General features: G+C 49.4%; 1 protein-coding gene and 1 pseudogene across 23 annotated transcripts in view; one reads left to right on the top strand and one right to left on the bottom strand.

Moving 5' to 3' along the window:
* The window catches only part of DYSF (dysferlin), a 200,235-nt gene that overhangs the window by 33,019 nt on the left and 145,318 nt on the right, over window positions 1-21,898 (top strand). For 13 of the 22 annotated variants that reach the window (XM_084766036.1, XM_084766046.1, XM_084766027.1 and 10 more), the window contains exons 4-7: window positions 15,807-15,912; window positions 19,357-19,471; window positions 20,596-20,688; window positions 20,976-21,187. In XM_084766036.1, coding sequence (XP_084622162.1) covers window positions 15,807-15,912; window positions 19,357-19,471; window positions 20,596-20,688; window positions 20,976-21,187 — 526 coding nt within the window. The remainder of the gene's footprint in view (window positions 1-15,806; window positions 15,913-19,356; window positions 19,472-20,595; window positions 20,689-20,975; window positions 21,188-21,898) is intronic. The other 9 variants (XM_084766029.1, XM_084766033.1, XM_084766035.1 and 6 more) reach the window with 1 other exon arrangement.
* On the bottom strand, window positions 8,587-9,846 carry LOC311588796 (small ribosomal subunit protein eS26-like; annotated as a pseudogene). The gene is made up of 2 exons: window positions 9,833-9,846; window positions 8,587-8,926 (listed from the first exon to the last, which is right to left on the bottom strand). The product of its transcript is annotated as a small ribosomal subunit protein eS26-like (transcript).

Raw genomic sequence — 21,898 nt, 5'->3', positions numbered from 1 at the left:
CAGAACTGTCAGAAGCAAAATCTTACTGGCAAAAGCAGTCTCTGTTTAGGCAGATGGTGGGTGGCTTCCTTGTCACAGGCGATCCTAAGCCTAGTAAATAGATGGGCAAGACCTCCGAAGCTCAATGGCCAGTTGACTGTGGGTGTTAAAGTGGCCAGGAGACATAGGCTGGGAGGATCTATGGTGACAGGACTTAGGTAAGGATAGGGGGTCAGTGGTCCCTGGTGGGTACAACAGGGGAAAGCTGTGTTGGGTGGGCTCAAGTGCATGGTGCTGTTCACTGAAATCTGGCCCCGAGGAGCGTGGGCTGGCTGCCCACAGACCTGCCCACAGGGGAGCCTTTGTTTGGGAACTGGGTCAGCTGTATCTGAGGCAGTCTTGGCTATGTGAACCTGGAGTGGGGGTGGGGGTGGGGGTGGAGGAGGAGGAGTTATGGGGAATGGGGAGAGAGGGGTGGGGTCAGGAACCCAGGGATGGCCTCCAGCTGTGAAACACCTTAAAAGCTTGGAGAAAGAATCCAAACCCTTAACTGTTTCTTTGTGGTTCAAGCTGCCCCTGAGTACATGGCCTGGCATCCCTAAGGAAGGAGAGGGCACCGTCCCTGTGCCTCTGAAGTGGTGCTGCAGGGTGGGGAGCCCCTCCTGCTGCCGAGGGGACCACGTGCATCTCCTGACTTTTCCAGTCACGACTCACTTTTGCCTGAGAAACGTATACACGACTTTGAGCATATAAGTATATATAGTGGGTAAATTAAATATTTACTGATGATAGCTCATAAAGAAATTTACTTTAGGCTGGGCGGTGGTGGCTCATGCCTTTAATCCCAGCACTTGGGAGGCAGAGGCAGGCGGGTCGCTGTGAGTTCGAGGCCAGCCTGGTCTACAAAGCAAGTCCAGGACAGCCAAGGCTACACAGAGAAACCCTATCTCAAAAAAACAAAAACAAAAACAAAAACGGAAAAAAATTTTTTTTACTTTAACCAGACATGGTGGAGCACGTCTTTAATCTCAGCACTTGGGAGACAGAGGCAGGCAGATCTCTGTGAACTGGAAACCAGCCTGGTCTACATAGCAAGTTCCAGGCTAGCCAGGCCTACACAGTAAGGTTTTTTTTTTTCTTTTTTACAATTTGGTTTTTAAAATTTCTTTTGTTTATTTGTTTGCTTTTCCAAGACAAGTTTTCTCCATGTAGCCTTCGCTGTTCTGGACTCACTTTGTAGACCAGGCTTGCCTTGAACTCATAGAGATTCACCTGTGGCTGCCTCCTGGAGTGCTGGGATTTCAGCTGTTTTTTTTAAACATTTTAATTTTATATTATTTTACATATAATTTTACCAGTTATTGAAGATGAAAGGAAATTTGCCTCTTGGAATAATCATGCTTTAGTTTTATCTGGATAATTAAGTCTTGGCTGAATATTTGATACTGAAGGGCAGAGAATAACATTTTGTAGCTGTTTGATATTTTGATTTTAGAACCATCAGTGTTGAAAAAGACATTTCAGAGGCTGGAGAGATGGCTCAGAGGTCAAGAGCACTGTCTGTTCTTCCAAAGGTCCAGAGTTCAGTTCCCAGCAACCATATGGTGGCTCACAACCATCTAAAATAAGATCTGGCACCTATGTGGGCAGAACACTGTATAAATAAACAATAAATAAATAAATAAACAGACAAATCTTTAAAAAGAAAATGTTTCACTTAAGTACATAGTGCTAAATGACAGAAGAATGGCTAGGGCCATTTTAGAAATTGTTTGAAAGCCAAATGTGGTGTCATACGCCTTTAATCCCAGCACTCTGGAGGCAGAGGCAGAGGCAGAGGCAGAGGCAGACTCTGTGAGTTTGAGGCAAACCTGGTCTACAAAGTGAGGAAAAATTTTAGAAAATTTAAAAATTTTAAAAAAAGAAAAAAGGAAAGAAAAAAGGAAAGAAAAAAGGAAAGAAAAAAGGAAAGAAAAAAGATATTGTTGAAAACTCTCTTCTAATCTTAAATCAAAATTAAATATTTTAAAAATAAAATTCAAACCAGCAACTCAAACAGCAGTTATTAAAATAAAACATATGAACACACTACAATTTAAAGTTATACTAATCCAGTACTTCCTGTAACAGGACCCACCCCTCCCCGCCAGACCTAGCACCACTGACTCCATGATGGCAGTACCATTCAGGCTGTGAAACTCAGCAGGTAGACAGCACCACTATGCAAAAAGAAAACAAAGACCTAATCCACCAAAGCCCATAGTTCTGGCAAAGTCTCTAAATGTACTAACTGTGCTTTTTGGCTTCTGTAGTTTGGCTTCTGGGTAACTATTCTTGTTGATGAGAGTATGTCAACCTAGGACATGTTTATCAAGACAGGGTTATCTCTGTGTAGCCCTGGCTGTTCTGGAACTCACTCTATAGACCAGGCTGGCCTTGAACTCAAAGATCCACCCGCCTCTGCTGGAATTAAAGGAGTAGGCCACCACCACCCAGCTCAGAGCATGCTTTTTGTACTTAAAAACTCAACAGAGAAAGGCTTGGTGCTACCCTGTAATCCTAAACACCCGGTGTAGCCGCCGGCCAGCTAATAAAGACTTTCCACTGGCTTACCCCATGTTCCAGCAGTCTTCTCTGGATACACCCCCACCCTTAGATGCTGAGGGGTGACAGGAAGAAAGTAGTAGGAGAATTAATGTTTTCTACAAGACCAGAAAACTTTGTGCATACACTTAGAAAACCCTGGGGTCTCCAACATACAGTAGTCTTAAACCTGAGCCCAGATGTGGGTTTTGCTTGGCGTGGTGGCTTGCATAGCGTAAAGTGTATGTGTTGTGTGCTCAGAACCAAGGCTTCAGGGAAGCCAAGCTCCTGGAGGGATATGGGCCAACACTTCCATTATTTTATTTTATTTCAAATTATTTTTTGGTCAAGGTAGGCTTAGAAACCTTTTCCTTCCTTCCTTCCTTCCTTCCTTCCTTCCTTCCTTTCTTCTTTCCTTCTTTCCTTCCTTCCTTCCTTCCTTCCTTTTTTGAGACAGAGTCTCTATATACAGCCCTGGCTGTTCTAGAACTCACCATGTAGACCAGCCTAGCCTTGAACTCACACAGATCTGCCTGCCTCTGCCTCCAGAGTGCCAGAATTAAAGACGTACCCTCCTACAACTGGCTGGGTTTAGAAATATTTACCATGGCTAAGTGTTCTGCAATGCCCACGTTGTGGTACGAGATGGTATCTAAACCCAAGGCTTAAGAAACCATTGCCCACAGCTGTTAAGATGGCTCAACGGGTAAGGGCCCAACCATGGCACATGCGGTATCTTCCCTTCATAAATACATACAGCAAATAGTAATAGTAACAGTAACAACAACAACAACAACAATGGGTGTGGCTTTCGCTACCATCTCACTGCTTTGTGAAAGGCAGGCAACTCAATGAGTTTGAAAGTAGACCGGAAGTCCAGGGAGGGAGCAAGCCTGGACCCAGGGCAGTCTGGGAAGGCTTTCCAGAGAAGGGCCCATACTCACCCAGGGCTAGGCTTTGGAGGGAAGAGTAGTTCCAGTGTGTGCAATGTGGGAATTCAGAGTTGTGACAGGTGCAGCTTTGTTGGGAAGGGTGCTGCAGGGCCAGTCCCAGGCTAGGGGTAGCAGTAGAAAAACCTCCCAGCTGGCACTTAGCAGAAGCTTAGCTCGATTCCTGGCCCTGTGGAGGGCTGGTATATATAAGGTGATCTTTCTCTGCCAGGTGCTGCTGTTGTCATCCTCACAGAAGAAACAGAAGCTCTCAGGTTAGACTGGTGATGCTCCCAAAGGCTGTATTGGAGCTGTGTGTGGCCGGAGGGCAGACATTTGTGTCACCTCTGCATTTCACAGGCTCCTAAGGGCCCCAGGCAGCTGGCTTCTACATACTCTGCAGCTTAGTTCCTCTGATGACGTAGGAGTTGAGGGTTTAGTGAGGCAAAGGTAGACAGCCTGGGTGTTGCAGGCCGTGAGGAAATGCAGGTTTCGTTTTCATTACTGTACTCAGCACTGTTCTAGAAGCTGAGGGATGTGTCAGAGACACCAGAGGTAGCAGGAGAGCAGGGCGTGTGGGCTTAATTTGGTATTTTTGGTCAGTTCAGGGGCCAGGCTGGATCTCCAGGGGACAGTTCCAGGCTACACAGAGGCTGTCTGGCTTTGTGGATCTTAAGTCTTGCAGAGGGGGGTTGAATGCACCCTCCCACTGGGCCCTGGTGTCCTTTGGCTCACCAGTTTCCTCCTGAGCAGGTCATTACAGGCCAGCACACTGGGAAAGCAGTTCCTCAAACCTCCTTGTCCAGAATAGCCAGTTCACTAGGCAACATAGCTTACCAGAACTTTCTGTCTTGCAGGAAACTCTGATGTGATTTTTAGAAAATTTCCAAGCATTTATCTTTTAAAAAAATATTTTAATTTATTCATATTACATCTCAATTGTTATCCCATCCCTTGTATCCTCCCATTCCTCCGTCCCTCCCATTTTCCCCTTACTCTCCTCCCCTATGACTGTGACTGAGGGGGACCTCCTCCCCCTGTATATGCTCATAGGGTATCAAGTCTCTTCTTGGTAGCCTGCTATCCTTCCTCTGAGTGCCCCCAGGCCTCCCTATCCAGGGGATGTGGTGAGTGGTTCACACGAACTCTGATGCCCCATATTTGACCAAGCATTTATCTTAATCTGGCTGTTCTAACAATTAAGAATTAAATTGCGATAAACCAAGTTTAAATTTAAGCCTACATTCATAAATATCTTCAGATTTCAGAAGGAAAAAGCTACCTAAATACCCTATTCTGATGATCAGAGCAAGCAGGTCTTCAGTGTCTCTATTTAAAGCAGCAGGAGGCGACAGGGTTGCTGCATGGTAGTTTTGTAATGGCCTCATGTTTGTAAACTACACTCACAAGCTTGTATAAGAAAAGAAGAAAAGCGGGCTACAGAGGTGGTTTGGCTGGTAAAAAGTGCTTGCTGTACAAACGAGAGGACCTGAGTTTGGGTCCCCAGAACCCACATAAAGTCTGGGCGTGACAGTACACAATTCTAATGCCAGTGCTGGGGCACAGAGACAGGAAGCTGGCTCTCTAGTACTCACTGGCCAGCCAGCCTTGCTGAAACAAGAAGCTCCAGGCTCAGGTGGAGAGTGAGTGAAGAAAGCACCCCAAATCAACCGCTGGCCTTCCCACACACATTCCAGCCACATGGTGGCTCATAGCCATCTATAATGAGATCTAGCGCCCTCTTCTGGCAGTAGGCATACACACATGCAGAACACTATATAAATAATACATAAATAAATCTTATGAAAAAAAGCATATGATACCAAAAAACAAAAAAGATAATTAACAGAGGTCTATTTTTTACTGAAGTGTTTGTCCAATATAAACATGGGAGGGAAAGAAGAATCTCCTTAAGGTCATCACAGGGTCACCATGACCTCAGGCCCCAGACCTAGTGAGGGTAGAGAGGTCAGGACCAACTAACACACACAAGTCATCCAACTAAAAGAGACACTCCAAATATTGCAGGGACAGATTGTGTGTGTGTGTGTGTGTGTGTGTGTGTGTGTGTGTGTGTGTGTGTGTGTGTGTTTCAAGACAGGGTTTCTCTGTGTAACAGCTCTGATTGTCCTGGAACTTGCTCTGTAGACCAGGTTGGCCTTGAACTCACGAAGATCTGCCTGTTTCTGCCTCCCAAGTGCTGGAATTAAAGGCATGCGTCACCACCGCCAGCTCAGGAACAGACATTTATTAAATGATTATTCTGGGGGCTGGAGAGATGGCTCAGAGTTTAAGAGCACTGACTGCTCTTCCAGGGGTCCTGAGTTCAAGTCCCAGCAACCATATGGTGGCTCACAAACATCTATAATGTGATCTGATGCCCTCTTCTGGGCTGAAGCTGTACATGCAGGCAGAGCGCTGTATACATAATAATAAATAAATAAATCTTAAATAATTATTTCTTGTTTATCTTGAATATTCCTTAAGGGAGAATCCCTATTTTATCTGATAATTTGCTCCCAGTGACTGTGCCTCCCTTGGCTTTCATGAAGCCAAATAGACAGAGATCCTGGTTTACACGAAAAGCCAGGGCATGTGTGATGGCCTTCGCTGGCCTTTCCTCCAGGTACTCACCAGTAGCGTTTCCTGGGGGATGGCATGCCACCTCACCACTTTCATGACTGGTGAGGATCTCCTATGTACACATAGACACCTGAGCATCGATCATGACACCTGTAACTGGTTGGGCCCAGCAGGCAGCTCAGGTGCTCCTTAAGCACTGATGCTCCTTCAGCTTCCTCTCCTCCAGCTGCTCCTCCCCAACACCCACGTCAGGCTGGGTGACCTGGTCCCATGTGGATCCTGAGGCTTTGAGAAGAGCTAGGGACTAGTCATGCGGCCTTGTGCAGGTCACCGCCAGTCCCTGCCCCCTGTCCCCAACTTCCAGTTTCTGTAAGGGACCTGCTGCAGAATGGGTACTCCACCCAGGTTTGCACTTAGTGGTCCCCTTCTCCGTGCTGCTCTTCTGTCACCCAATTGCTTCAAGTCTCGAGCGATGTCGTCATTTCCCCTTGAAGGCTGCTCTTGGCTGTGGTTTCAACAGGGACTGCCTCATACTGGTTCACTGATGGCAGACGTAGCATCGTGTTCTTCTGTGGGAATGTGGAGGGTGCTGCTCCAGAGTCCTGACTGTGCTTGGATAGGAAAAGGATGTGCTCTTGTGAGTGTCCAGGCACCACAGTCAGTGAGGAGGGGCCACCTGTGGCAATGGAGGGCCTTTCTCACATAGAATTGTACTGGGTAGGCTCCAGTCTTTGGGGCGGAGGTGAGGGTGACCCAGTGCTATAAAAGTAACTTTTATTCTCCTGTTGTAACTGTCACCTCAGAGGCTCACTGCCTCCATCTGCTAACCTAGGCCTAGTCATGGAAGCTTCTAGCCTCCATACAATCTAATCTAGGCCTAGAATGTTCTCAGCCTCTGAGACTTCCTGCTGAATAAATTCACCCTTTCTAGCTCTTTCTGAACTCCAGCTGGCTGGTTCAACTCAGCTGTTCTAGCTCAGATGCTTCTTAAAGCTGACTGTTTGATTCAACCTGGCTTCTCTCTCAACCTCTGACTGAATTGCTTTGCCTGGTCTCAAACTGACTCTAGCAATCTGTTCCACTCCTCTGGTTCCTTCTCGTTGTCTGGCTCATGCTGTCTTTACTCCTGTCCAGCTTGTCTGTCTTTAACCTGTCTCTGTAAAACTTTCCCAGTAAAAGTGCCTCTGAAGTCCGTGAACTGAACTGCCACAAACAGTGGCAGGATAATCTTTCTTTTGTCTCTCTCTGGACTGAAGTGGAAAACTATTTAGAGTTACCTCTGGGTACCCTCTAGGGAGTCAGGTCCCGGACGGAAGGCTGCCTGAGGCCAAGAGAAATCAGGGGCCGGGGAAGGCCCTGCCATCGCCCATTTCCTGTCCTTTCCTGCCAGGCATGCATAGCTGAGGACTCATGAGGCTCAGATCACTGGTATTTCTTCCCTGGAGTGTGTGTGTGTGTGTGTGTGTGTGTGTGTGTGTGTGTGTGTGTGTGTGTGAGTGTGTGTGTGTGTGCGTGCACCCCAGGATGGACAGGGGCCTGACTCATGATGACAGGATGCGACTGAGTCACTGGAAATTCAATTGTGAGATATATATATCTATATATCAGCTTCTTAAGTTTCAAAGATGAGAAACTGACTCATGGTGACCCTCCTTGAATATTAAAAATATGGTTCCAGCCAGGTGTGGTGGTGCTTTAATCCCAGCACTCGGGAGGCAGAGGCAGGCAGATAGCTGTGAGTTCGAGGCCAGCCTGGTCTACAAAGTCCAGGACAGCCAAGACTACACAGAGAAACTCTGTCTCGAAAACCAAATAAATAAATAAATACATAAAGTACGGTTTCATGATTATTAAAAAAAAAATCAGCACACAGATGACCCACATACCTTTCACTCAGGAACATGCTGTGCACACTCCTTCTGTTGATTTTAATATTCTCTTCATTCTCCCCTCCCCCCCCCCTCCTTCCTCCCATTTGAAGATGTCGTATTCATCATGGTTGCCTGGTCCTGCATAGTCCAGGGCAGCAGATTTCCTAAGATGAGGGCTACTTCTTCTCACAGCTGTGACACCATGTTAATGTCAGCAGATGTTACATGGATAAACTTGACAGGGTGGAACCTACAGCTTATATCAGCCTAGGAACTGACCAAGAAACGCTTCGCAAAATGGCGCCCGCCCCTTCCCCAGAACCAGATCCAGTCCAGAGTCCCACACTGAAATTTGAGTCATATTTCTTTAGTTCTCTAGTTTGTTTGTTTGTTTAAGTTTTGTTTGTTTGGTTTTTAGAGAATCTCATCTGACCCAGGATGGCCTCCAACTTGCAGTGTAGCTGGGGGTGACTTTGAGGCCCCAATCCTTCTATCCTCCTGCCTCCGTCACCCAAGTGCTGGTATTTTGGGTGTGGATCATCCAGTTCTTCTCCCTTACTCCTCCTCCTCCTCCTCTTCTTCTTCTTCCTCTTCCTCCCATTTTATTTGTCCAAAGTATTTTTTCTTCCGTCCTTCTGTCTTTACATGGGCTTTGGTGGAGGTTGTGGTGCAGCACCAGCAGGTCTAGACCCTTGGTGGGGGTGCTCGGTTCTTCCTGGCTTCACGGCGTCATAGGATCGACTCCTGACCACCCAGCTATGAATGGCACAGCTCACGCAGTCATGCAGCTTGACACAGAGCTTGGGAAGCACATAAGCGTCAAGGACACTGGCTTCGGAGATGTCCCTGACAGCAGCGGTCTCTACAGTGTTCTGGCCGATGAACTTCTTAAAGGCCTTGTCCTTGGGCACGCACTGTGCGCTGCTCATACAGGGAATTGGCTGCACGTGGCCGTGACCTTTTTTAGCACGACCATTGTTTCTCCAATTTTTTTTTTTTTTTGGTCATCTTGGAGCCAAGACCCAAAAGAGCGATCTTACTTTTCTTTAATCTCACCGTCATTATCTTTTATGACAATTTATGTTGATGTAAACATTTTAAAATAAGATATGTATATGCTGTATGTGTCTGGGTGCTTGTCTACATATTTATCTCTGTGCCATCCGTGGGTCTGATTGATGCCCACAGAGGCAGAAGAGGGCGTAAGTAATGCTGGCACTGGCATTACTGATGGCTGTGAGCCTCGGGGTGGGTGCCTGGAGTTAAACCTGATCTCCATCTCCCCTTCTTTGGAAATCAGCCTATGTTTTCCCGGGATTAGATCACCATATGCTGCTGAGATGCTGTGTTTGTCTTAGGCTCTGGGGACACGGGTGTCTCTCAGGGTATGTGGCTCTCCATGGCCTGGCTTGGTGCTGATTTCCTGCTGTGTTTTGCTGTGTATTCTTCCTCTTGAAGTTAAAGCCATGTTCGGGAACCATGGAAATGATCACCAGCACTCCTTCCACCCGGCCCCTCCCCTCCCCCCCCCAGCCTCCCTCCCCAGTCCCCTGGGAGCTCTCCTATGCAGGCGGCTGAGGTCACAGTGGGCAGTCAGTTCTGAGCACCACACACTGATCCCATGGGCACACCGTGCTTTGTCCAGCAGGGCTTTCCCCAGAGCTCACCCTGGCTCTGGTCCTTTGGTTCCTTGTCTCATCTCTACCGTGGAGGACATTCTGGAAGGGGAAGAAGCCATTCCTTGGCTGGGCTGTTCTGCTGACTTCTCCCACTGCTAGGCCACAGTCCCCCTGTGTCAGGAGGGCTGGTGTAAATCTGAGGCTAATTTTGGGTATTAATCCTTAGGCACGTTTCAGCTTGTTCCTTGAGACAGGGTCTTTTACTGACCTGGGTACCCTCATACGGGCTGCACTGGCTGTCCATCAAGCTGCACCACTCTGGCACTTGGGGAGTGCTGTCATGCTTGGTTTCTTACACAGATCCTGAGGATCAAACGCAGTTCCTTATGTCTGGGCAGCAATCACTTCACCGACTGAGCCATCTTCCCAGCCTAGCCTGCACGGACTTTTGGCATTCATCCTTCTCATCCCCCCCTTCAGAGGCCAAGACCTAACAGGAGCCTCAAAGCCATTTGGTAAATGAGAGTGTGCGGAGGGCAGTGAAAGGGCAAGTAGGGTGGGGGAAACGGAAGCAGACTTTACCCGGCTAGCTGTGCTCCAGGGCCTGGCCTGCCTGCTGGGGATTTTCCATTGCTGTCTCTAGGGACCGGCTACTCTGGGAAGGTCAGTGTCTCCAGGTCAACAAGGCCCAGGATGTTGGAGCATCAGGAATACAGCAAAGCACCGGGCGTGCGGGGCTTGTACCTGTGATATCAGCACTCATGACTCATGAGTTCAAGGGCCATTTGCACTATGTGATAAGACCTTATCTCTAATAAGCAAAGCAAAACAAAAATCACCAGAAAACAAAAGCATGAATGAGGAATGCAGCTTGGGACTAAATGTTTTGTTTAGACCAAGTTAATGAGCTGTACCGGTCCCACGACTGACGGATAATTACACTTTTTCAGGGTCCAGTGTGAGCATTTGTATATACAGTATTCTCTGACCACACTGGGGCGGCGAACAGTGCCATCTCCGTATCATGCCTTTGTATTTGCAGCCCTCAAGCCCCTTTCTTCCAGAGCTCTTACTGTGCTATGGACACTAGGGTATATTGCATCCATTTGTGTTTAAGTACCTAGTATCCTGCCTGCCACCTCCCCCCTCCCCCTCCCCCTCCCCCCCCACCCCCCACCCCTCCCCCCCACCCCCCCGACCCCTCCCCCCACCCCCCCCACCCCCGGTCATATTACTCGTAATCACTTTTATACATTCCGGCCATTTTTTTTCTTTTCTTTTCTTTTCTTTTCTATTTTTTGGTAACGGTCTCATGTAGACCAGACTGGCCTCAAAGTCACTGTGTAGCCAAGGATGACCTTGAATTCCAAATTCCCCTTCCTCAGCTTCTCAAGTGATGAAACTATGGGTCGCTACCACCGTATCTACTTTGTATGGTGTTTGAGATCAAACCTAGGCCTTCTAGCACGCGAGGCAAGCACTTCACCCTCTGAGCCTCTCCTCAGTCCCGTAATCAGCTTAAAAATTATTTTAGCTGTGTGAGTATTTTGCCTGCATGTGTGTGTATGTGCACTTCGTATGTAGAAAGCCTATGAAGACTAAAAGAGGGCACCACAGCCGCTGCAGCTGGAGTTATGGACAGTTGTTAACCACCACGTGGGGGCTGAGAACCGAACCTAGGTCCTCTGCAAAAGCAGCAAGCATTCTTAACTGCCCAGTCATCTCTCCAGCCTCCCACTGCCAACTGTTTGAGCACCCACATATGAGTGGAGATATGCAAACTTTGTCTGCATCTACTTCATTTAACGCAGCTCTCCCTATGTGCATCCGTTTTGCTAACATGACCGGTTAGTCTTTTTCATGGCTGAGTAATATTTCATTGCTGTCCCAGATTGTATATATGTTTATATTATGTTTAATGATCCATTCACCTATGGATGGGCCACTTAGGTGGATTCCACCCTTAGCTGCTGTAAACAAGTACACGCAAGTGTGTCCTTTACACACTGGCATTTCTTCGGGGGTATACACCTGGAAACCTGATGAGTGGCTCTTGTGGCAGATCAGTTTTAGTTTTTTGGGGGGCTTCCATATGGTTCTCCATAGAGGCGGTCCTGATTTTTCACTCCCACTGGTCTTCGCTTAGTGTAGATGATTCCAGAGCTCTTTTTTTTTTCCTTTTGAGACAGGGCCTGTCCTGGACTCGCTTTGTAGACCAGGCTGGCCTTGAACTCACAGCCATCCACCTGCCTCTGCCTCCTGAGTGCTGGGATTAAAGCACGCCTGGCTTTTTAAAAATTTCCCTTTGGGATTCCAGAGCTCGTATTGCTCAACTACAAAGCTAGCGTCCGAGTTTCCCTTTTCTCATGCAGTGGGTAGTATGTTCTAACTCTTTTATGGGCTTTGCTTTTGCACTTGACCGTGGGTCTTGAGAACTTCCCGTAGAGATGCATTATTTTATAGCAAGATTTTGTAGCGCAGCTGCGCTGTGCAGCATCTGCACAGTCTTGGGTGGTGGACGGCGCTCTTGTGCTTTGTTCTTGCAAACAACGATGTAGCAAGACGCAATGTTCTTCAGCCAAATTGTTTCCATTTTTTTATATTCATTAGCATAAGCAGGCACCGCCCCCTCAGGTCCTGCCTTCACACATACTGCTCAAGCCTTGGGTCTGCAGGCCCCCACTCTCTCACAGGGCACCAACTGTCATGGGTGAATTAGGGAATTAACTCCTTTTTCCTTGGGGGGGGGGACTTTGTGTCCTGCCAATCTGCAGCTGCTCCCCCCGCTGCTCTGCCCGTTCTTGTCTTCTGCTTCTCTGGGACGTCAGAGTCTCTTTCAGGCCCCACTCGTCTGTCCCCACATTCCAGCGGCTCTGAAACAACAGGGCCAAGAGAAATGAGCAGAGGAGGAAGCTAGGAAGGCCTGTGGTGTTAGGTGGGGCGAGGCCCACCGGGCTGCTTCTGACCTCGTAGGCTCTGCACATACCCTGCTGGCTCCCACAGCCCTGGTCCCTCCATGACGCACTGGACTCTTGATGACGTCACAGGGCACCTGCCAGATTGGTTGGTGCTCAGTAGACAGCTGGCCCTAGAGCTTGTACTTTTGTGTCTCTCTTCAGGTGAGACAGATCAGGGTTTGGGCCCTGAGTAAAGTCACAAGGGAAGGAAATTTAGGGAGGGGCTTCAATGCTCTCTTTCCTATGTATTATGCAAAGGAAATATTGAATGGGTGAATCCGTGGTTTTCACCTCAGACCTCATCAAACCCAACTCAATAAACCTCTGCCACCTGCCCCTCCTTCCTGAGCCGTGGTCCCTCGGCTCTGTCTCTCTGACTCTTCCAAACTTGTCACCATAGCCTTTCCCTCGGGTCTTTGGACAGGTAGCCTCCAGTCTTTCTTCGTTGGGATATAGGACAACCTAGCACCTTGGAAGGACTGGCCCTAGCACCTACGGAGGCGCCAAGGCCACATTCAGCTGCCCCCAAAGAGGTATCGGGGAGGAAATAACAGCCATTCCTAGCCAGCTCTGGGGGCAGCCGGAAGGGTTAGGGCTGGCAGAGGTGGAGCCGGGACTTCCTTCTGCATTTCCTGCCATTGTTCCTCCCCCCACTTCCGGGAATTCTCCCTGCCTGTCTGGGAGGGCTCTGCCAGCAAGCCAGGCTCAGGTGGCTCACCTTTACTCTGGGCCTCAGAGGTCAGGTCTCCTAAGACCAGCTTTCAGCCACACTGAGATGTTTGGACTCTGTCTGTTGTTTTTGTTCTGCTGTTAGGCCCCGTCCTTCCGTTGCGAACACCAGAAGCCTCAGTTGTAGACACTGCCCACATCTGGAAAGTCACTGGGGTGGATTGCGTGTCTACTTACTTCATCAAGTCACTCTGGTCTGCCGCCCATGATTCCCCTAAAAAAAAAACAGAGTGTTTCTGAACACTTACATCACAGGGACCCCTGTTCTGGGCACACTCTGGTCACCATACTGGGGACAAGCGCTGCTCCCATGATTGTCCTTAGGCTACACCTACCGAAAGCCCTTGCTTGGGAACTGTAGTGCAAAGCTTCCTGCAGATGCCAGGGCATAGATAGCCCACATTCTAGAAAGCTTGACCTTCGTGGGACTTTAGAGCCCTGGAACTCCTCCTTTATATGCTTTCTTTAAAGAAATAAATTCAAAGCCAGCTGTGGCAATGCACACCTTTAATGCCAGAACTTGGGAGACAGAGGCGGGCAGATCTCTGTGCATTTGAGGCCAGCCTGGTCTACAGAGTACGTTCGAGGGAAGCCAGGGCTACACAGTGAAACCCTGTCTCAAAAAAAAACAAAATAAAGAGACTTGTAAGAGAAGGGCTGGGGCGCTGGCTCAGAGGTGAAAGCATGTGCTGTGTAAGTGAGGACCCAAGTTCAAATCCTCAGCACCCATGTAAAAGCTGGGTGCTTATTTTGAGCATCTGTGATCCCAGCACTCCCACAGGGACACAGAGGGAGAGGCAAGAGAATTCCCAGGAGCATGAAGGACAGTTGGCATGGAGCATGGAGCAGAAAAACAGTGACAAGACCTTGCCTCAAATGTGTGGGAGGGGAGGACCAACAACACCCTGTCCTTTGAATGCAACACATATGTACACACATAAACACCTGCAGACATGTACCCATACACACAAACAGAAACACACAAAGTACACATGAACAAAATTCACACGTACTCATTAACACATGCACACAAATAAACCTGCACACATAAACACACACACTTAAGCACATACACAAACAAACATGCAAAGATACAAATATACACACAAGCACACAAACACACACTTACACACACACACACACACACACACACACACACACACTGTTTATTATCTTTCTAGCAAGGATAACTGTAAGGTGATTGAGAACCACCTGCCCCAAGAGGGCCCAAATACATGTATTTTACTGCCATGGAATTTAGGAATTATTTATTTATACAAGTTTATACATTATTTAGTCATTTTTAGATAATTAATTAATTTTAATGTGCGTGTGTGGAGGATGAGCATGCCCATGTGTGCATATATGTGTGGAGTCTGGACGTCAACGGTGGTGTCATTTTCAGGAGGAACACTGCATTCTAGAAATCTTTAAAAACGCACAGATTCCTCTGTAGATCTTTTCCCTCTTCCATGCAGAAACCTGAACCTGTTAAGTAATATTTCCCCCTTTCCTCCCTCCCAGCTCCTGGTAACCGGCGTTCTATGTTCTGTGCTTGTGAATCTGACTAGGTTCTTTGTGTGCGAGAGGTCAGATGGCATTTGTCCTTCTGTGTCTTCAATATGAATTCTTTTTATTATTTTTGCACAGTCCTGGGGATTGAACCTAGTAGCCTCACAGATGCACGGCAAGTGCTCTACCACAGAGCTCCAGCCCAGCTGTCCCAAGCCTTGTCCCAGGAGAAATGTCAGGAATTCCTTAACACTGAATAATATTCTCCATGTACGCATATTTCATTCTGTTTGTCTACCAAGCGACTTGGTTGCTCCTACTTATTTATTTATTTTAACATATATTTGTAAATTTTATTTTATTTTGTTTTTTTGTTTTTTTTTTTGTTTTTTTTTTTTGGTTTTTCGAGACAGGGTTTCTCTGTGTAGCCTTGGCCATCCTGGACTCACTTTGTAGACCAGGCTGGCCTCGAACCGCCTGCCTCTGCCTTCTGAGTGCTGGGATTAAAGGCGTGCGCCACCACGCCCGGCTGTAAATTTTATTTGTATGTATACTTTGCTTACATTCATGGTTGTGTACCACTTGCATGCCTGGACCCTCGGAGGCCAGAGGGGGCACTGGACACTCTGGAGCTGCAGTTTCAGACAGTTGTAAACCTCTGTGTGGGTGCTCGGAATTGAACTGAGGTCCTCTGGAAGAGCAACCAGGGCTCTTAATCGCTGAGCCATCCATCTCTCAAGCTCTTCACTGTCTTTGACCTTTTAAAGACAATATCTCGTGTATTCCAGGCTTGCGGTCTCTGCTCTCTCTCATCTACCTAAGTGTTTTCTTCAAGAGTCTGGTTTCCCTAGGATGGTACCATGGAAACCATTTTACATGGGTACATGGCCCTCATGGGTACCGTGGGTACGGGGGAAGTCCTAGCAGAGGCCCAGTGGACTGGCCGCCCTGGGTAGATGGGTTCTCCCTCGGCTGTGGGGGAGGTGGGAGAAGAGGCAGGCCCATTAGGCCAGGTCTCACCACTGGCCTTCTTTGTCTTCTCAGGTTCCTGGGGGAAGCCAAGATCCCACTCCAGGAGGTCCTTGCCACCCCCAGCCTGTCTGCCAGCTTCAACGCACCTCTTCTGGACACTAAGCAGCAACCCACGGGGGTAAATGCCCGGACTCCTTTGCTCATGGCCAGCTTCTTTCTGTCTGAGGCCACCTGGACCCGTCCCTGTGCCTTAGGTCAGGGGCCAGCTCCTGAAAAGCCAAGCCTGGCTCTCCCTGGCTGTAGCTTAGGTTGCCAGAAGAGACTCACGGTCGGGATCTGCCGGGCTCAGTGAAGCCCTCCGCACCCCAACTCTAGCCCACACGGTCACCTCCTGTCCTGTGTTCTAGTCAGCCTTGACTGGCTTCCTTTGTCCGTCTGGCAGACTGCCCTTCTTCATTGCCAACCCCATTCTCCAGATGGGGAATATCTGAGTCATCTGGGTCACAGATCACCAGGGGAGGGAGGGAGGGAGGGAGGCAGACAGCTCCCCCTGTCCCCCTGGAGCCAGGCAGGACCCCTTCCTTTTCCTCTCTTGTTTGTCTAGCCCCTCCCCTAGCTTTCCCATGTTCTCCTGGTTCATACAGCCCCTTCCCAGTCCTCCTTGCTGGCCTCCTGTTATTTTTAGTGGTCTAAATATACACTGCAGGGTTCTTGCATCCTGTTCACTAGAATTTTGGGTCGGCCTACATGACAGGATGCACAGGGCCACTGCTGAGATCGGGATGTACTTCGTTCCGGTGAAGTCTGTGAGGCTGCAGACTGTTAGCCTTCATAGACTCTCTCTCTCTCTCTCTCTCTCTCTCTCTCTCTCTCTCTCTCTCTCTCTCTGAGTGTGTGTGTGTATTGTATGTACCTGTTCGTATGTATCTGCGTGCACCGATGGAGGCCAGAGGCTGAGGTTGAAATATCTCCCCACTTCACACCCCACCCGGTATTTTGAGGCAGAGTCTCTCACTAAGCCTGGTGATCACGGATGTGGCTGGCTGACTAACCAGCTTCAGGGGTTTGCCTGTCTACACCCCACCAATGGTGTGGCTAGCTAGGCATGTGCCACCATGCCTGGCTTATGTGATACTGGGGATTGACCCTAATGCTTCATGCATGCTATTGGGACCTTACCTGGACCTTAGTCCCCTGGAAGAACCGGCAAGGGCTCTTAACCCCTGAGCTATTTCTCCAGCTCCTTCTTGTCCCTTGGTTGTGCTTCTGTAATTTATTGAGACTTTCCTGGAGCAAAGAGATGCTTCTAGACTTACCTTGTACAGTTAGTGAATTCTCCAAATAGCCCAATTTGGTTTTTGTTGAATTAGGGGAAAGATAACCAGCTGTGAAATACTCAGGTGCCCAAGCTCACCCAAGTGGTTCTTCAACTGTAGCGGGGAGGGCATTGGGACCTAAGGAGTTGGTTCCCGTTAAATTACCAGCTGACCCATATTAACACTCACTGCTCAAGTGGCGACACCTGGTGGTAGCTTCCAACCATACAGGGTTACAGCAAAGCCTTGACAGGGGGATTAAGAGGGTGCCAGTTACCTCTTGGCCTCCTTCCTCAGTGTTCTGAGCCTGACCTGTTGCCTGTCCTGCCTTTGTTAGTCTGTTTTCCCCCTCCCTGGTCCCCAGTCTGAAGGATGCAAGCCTGAGATATGGATACAGCGGGGCCTGGCAGCTTCTCAGCCTCAGGGCAGGGTTTGACACAGGAGTCTGAGTGTCTACCTCACTACTGATGCTCCGCTATTATGTCCAGTCACTCAGATGAAGAGTATGTTAGTACACTCTTGTAAAGGATTTGCCAAAACCATGGCAAATACTTGCGAACACCGAGCCAGCTGCTTGTCTGAAAGAGGGAGGTGGAGGGGCTGGAGAGAGATGGCTCCAGAGTGGCTAAGAGCTCTGTCTGCACGTCCAGGGTACCTGGGTTCGATTCCCAGCACCCACATGGCAGCTCACAACTATTCTCTGTGGGCACTGAACACACACATGCACACACACACACACACACACATACACACACACGCAGCTGTACATATAAAATAAAAGTGACTAAATCTTAGAAAGAGGGAATTGTATCCACATGGGAAGGAGGCTGGAAGGACCCCCACAACTCCTGTTACATCGCTTTTCCTCCTGGGGCGATCTTAGTTTCTTTTTCTGGTGCTGTAACAAAAATACTCTGAGGGTGAGAGGGTTTACTTGAGCTCACAGTTAAAGGTGCAGTCCCTCATAGCAAGGACGTCAAGGCTGTAGTAGCGTGAAGCTGCTGGTCACACCAAATCAATAACTAGGAGGCTGGGATGGATGACTATTGGGCTCAGCTAGTTTCCCCCACCACCCCCCCTTGGACCCAATTTTATTGAATGGAGGGGCCATCCACTTTCAGCATGTGTTTTTGCATCTGAATTAACCTAATCAACAAAATCCTCCCCCCCCCCCAAGGCCTGCTTTGTGTCCTAGATGATGGAGTCCTTCACAAGAGGTTCTGTGCTCTCTTAAATAGAGCTCTTGTTATTTGGGTCTGGGGTGGGTAAGGAGGTGAGGGATACATTTTCTATGTACCGACTGGGCTTGAGCTCCTTAAGTAGCTGTGGATGGCCTTGAATTCCTGGTTCTCCAGCAGGTCCACCTCCCAAGTCCTGGAATTTCAGGTGTCTACCCCCCACACCCTGCTTTTACTTAAGCTTTTTTTTTTTTTTTTTTTTTTTTTTTTTTTTTACACAGAAACAAGGTATCTCTGTGTAGCCTTGGCTGTCCTGGACTCCTCTCAAACTCACAGCAATCTGCTTGCCTCTCTGCCTCCCAAGTGCTGGGATTGCCACAGTGCCCTGCTTACTTAAGCTTTTCCACAAAGGCTTCTTCTGGCTCTGGGATAGACTCAGCCAGGTCTCTAATGGCTTTTAGGCAGGAGGCCCCGAGCCTCTGGTTTCTCCTGGGCTCCGAGCCGCCTCTCTGGAAAATGGAATTGCCAGGGAGGAGGTGACCCCAGGCAGCCTTCCCTGGCCCCCTGAAAGGCGAGAGCATTGTCTCTTCTTTGTCTGATGATGTGGTAGGGGCAGGGCTTCCAGGAGAGAAGAGGGTTAGGGGAGCCGCACCCACAGGTGTCTCAAGTATGAGCTGCAGCTGGAGTAGAACGTGTGTGGGGTGGGGGCTCGGTGGTGAGCAAAAAAGTTGAGGGGCTTCTTCCCAGAGCTGGACAAATCCTGTAGGAGAGGTGGGATCCCTCACTCAATTTCAAACTCATGAGACTTGTTGCCATGGCAACCCTCTTCTTACAAGGGAGGAAACTGAGCCTCAGTGAGGTTACAGCAACTTGTCCAGTGTCACATGGCTCCTGAATCGGGGAACCAGACCCAAGATGATGCATCCGTAACTGCCTGGCTGTGCTTACAGGTTGTAAGCACACTTCACCTCCTCCCTGGATGGTGTCACTCCAGCCTCCGGAAGCCCTGACCTTGGAGAGGGATAGGAAGCCCTGACCTTGGAGAGGGATAGGGGGCCTAGAAAGGATGCTGAAGGGAGGATGTTGTTTCTCCTTTATATTTACCTGTTGCTAACTCATCTCTCCTAGGCCTCTCTGGTCCTGCAGGTGTCCTACACGCCACCCCCTGGAGCTGTTCCCTTGTTCCCACCACCCGCTTCTCTGGCGCCCTCCCCGACGCTGCCTGACATGGACCTGGCTGCTGGTGAGGAACCCACTCACCGCCTGAGAGGGCAAGGTCCCCAGAAAGACAGCCAGCATGTCTCCTCAATCCTGGGGTTAGGAGATGGCTGCTATGGAGACAGGTTGTGGGAGGGTGGAAAAGAAGAAACAGGAGATGGGTCCCTAAAGAGGCTCCTCAAATCTAAGATGTCTGGGAAAGGCAGGGTCTAGCCTGTACTCTCCGCTGCACAGCTCTGCCAAGAAGTGTGATGTGAGACCTAGAGCTTCCCTGCAGCAGTGATACAATGTAACTATACAATGTAATTAAAGAGCTACTCATGCCACCCCCACCCCACAAAGAGCCTTGAGCCAAAGTTGAGGAACAGGAGTTTCCATCTTGCCTTTGACACTGAGTAGCGGTGTGGCTTTGGGTTGGTCATTCTGGGTACAGGGATGCTCGAACGAGAAGTGAGCAGTCTGTGTGAGTCAGCCATGTCCTATGCCTGCCTCCAGCCTCTGCTGGGCTTGTTAAGTAAATGTGCAGGCCAAGAAGGTGGTGCCCCGGAAGAGCTAGCCTGACTGCTGGGCTAGTCTGGTAGGAAGCAGCTTGAGACAGGGCAGTGCATTTGCTTAAGGGGACGATTCTAGAGTTTATCTTCTGGTGCCAGGGTGGTGGGGGTAGGGGATGGGGTTGTGGGGTGGCACGGGGGTTGGGGGGAGCAGAAGCAAGTTATAAAAGCTTGAGAAGCCTTTGCCCTCCTGCTTTGTTGGACAGCCCTGTGTGGGACTCTGGGGAGACGGGAGACGGAGGGAAGACTTAGTCTATCCAAGCCTGGAGATCACTGGGCTGGGAATGCTGAACTGGAGAGAGAAATAGTTGGGCTAGGCTCAGGGAGGAAAAGAGCTGTTTCTGGGGGTGGAAGTGGGGGTGGGGTGGGGATGCAGATGGAGGACAGGTTCCCCGATGCTCTGAGTGTGACCAACCAGAGGAGGCTCCCAGCTCTGCCTCATTGGCAATGAGAAGGGCCAGCCATTTCTGACAGTGGTACTCAGGCTGGGTGGGTGAGCATACCAAAAGTGAGGGTGGGGATTCGGAAGGATGGGCTTTGCTCATCCCAGCTCCTTCCTGCCCCTCCCTCACTTGGGCTATGCCCTGCTGCATGCCAGGTGGGGGACAGAGCCGGGCTGAGACTTGGTCCCTGCTCAGTGACAGCACCATGGACACACGATACTCTGGGAAGACCTGGCCAGCCCCCACGGGTGAGACTCAACCAGATCCCATCACCTGTAACTGTCTCATCTGGAGAGGCGTCTAGAAGGGCCTGATCTCAGGGCCGGGGTGGGTGGGTGAGGGCCATCCTGTCTTCTTCCTGCTGACTAACTGACTACTGACTCTTTTCAAGGGCCACCTGTGGCAGCTGCTCTTCCTTGACTTCATCCATCTTGGGGACAGGAGGGCAGGCTTAGGGTGCAGTATCACAGCATGCATGCTCCTTGGTCCTCCCTCTGAGGGACATGGTGCTCATGAGGGGCCTGTATCCCCACAGACACAGGAGGGGAGGAAGACATCGAGGACCAGGGGCTGACTGGAGATGAAGCCGAGCCATTCCTGGATCAGAGTGGTGCTGCAGGCCCGGTGGGACCGACCACACCCAAGAAGCCACCTTCCCATCCTCCTCCACACCACCCAGGGGCTAAAAGGAAGAGAAGCTCAGCCCCACCCAGGAAGCTGCTGTCTGACAAGCCACAGGACTTTCAGGTGACAGTGGGGGGGCCTCTGTGGTCCCTGTCTCCTTTAGTTCCTCAGCGGTTAATAGTGTTCTGTGCCTGGCTGGGTTGTCTAGTCTCTGGGCAACGTGCTGGAATTCCAGAGGCCTCCCATGAAGACGTTAGGCTGCCCTGGACCCTGGCAGCTGACCTGGGAGTTTGTATTTTGGTGGGGGGTCAAAGCATACCTCTGCCAAGTCCCAAGGAGTTTGACGTGTGAACAAAGGATGAATAAGTTAGCCTGTCTCCTTTGTTTTGATAGCTGGGCTTTGTCCTAGGGCTGGCTGGCTCCCTGCTCTTCAGGGAGTGCATGCACCAGTGGCTCCAGCAGCATCAGCAGCTCAGTGTCCTCTGAGCTTTTCCAAAAAAAAATATCAGTGATTATTTGTTTGTTTGTTTGTTTGTTTATTTATTCTGTATGTTAGGGGAAAGCATACAAGTGCCACTGTGACCTCCACTGGAGGTCAGAGGAAAACTTGTGGGAGTTGGTCCAACCCTGTGGATGGATCCTGGATTTTCAGACTTGGCAGCAAGTGCCTTTTCCCATGGAGTCATCTCGCAGGCCCACTGTTTAAAAATTTAAAAAAAAATTACATTTATATTCATATATGATGTGTCCGCGTGTATGCACTTGTGTGTGTCACAGCACGTGTATGGAGACTGGAGGATGACTTTCTGCTCATTCTCTTCTATCATCTCGTTG

Source organism: Acomys minous (assembly GCF_964271855.1).
Source record: "Acomys minous genome assembly, chromosome: 17".
Taxonomy (NCBI): Eukaryota; Metazoa; Chordata; class Mammalia; order Rodentia; family Muridae; genus Acomys; species Acomys minous.
The sequence above is the reverse complement of the archived record's forward strand: the minus strand, read 5'-3'. Positions and strand labels throughout refer to the sequence as shown.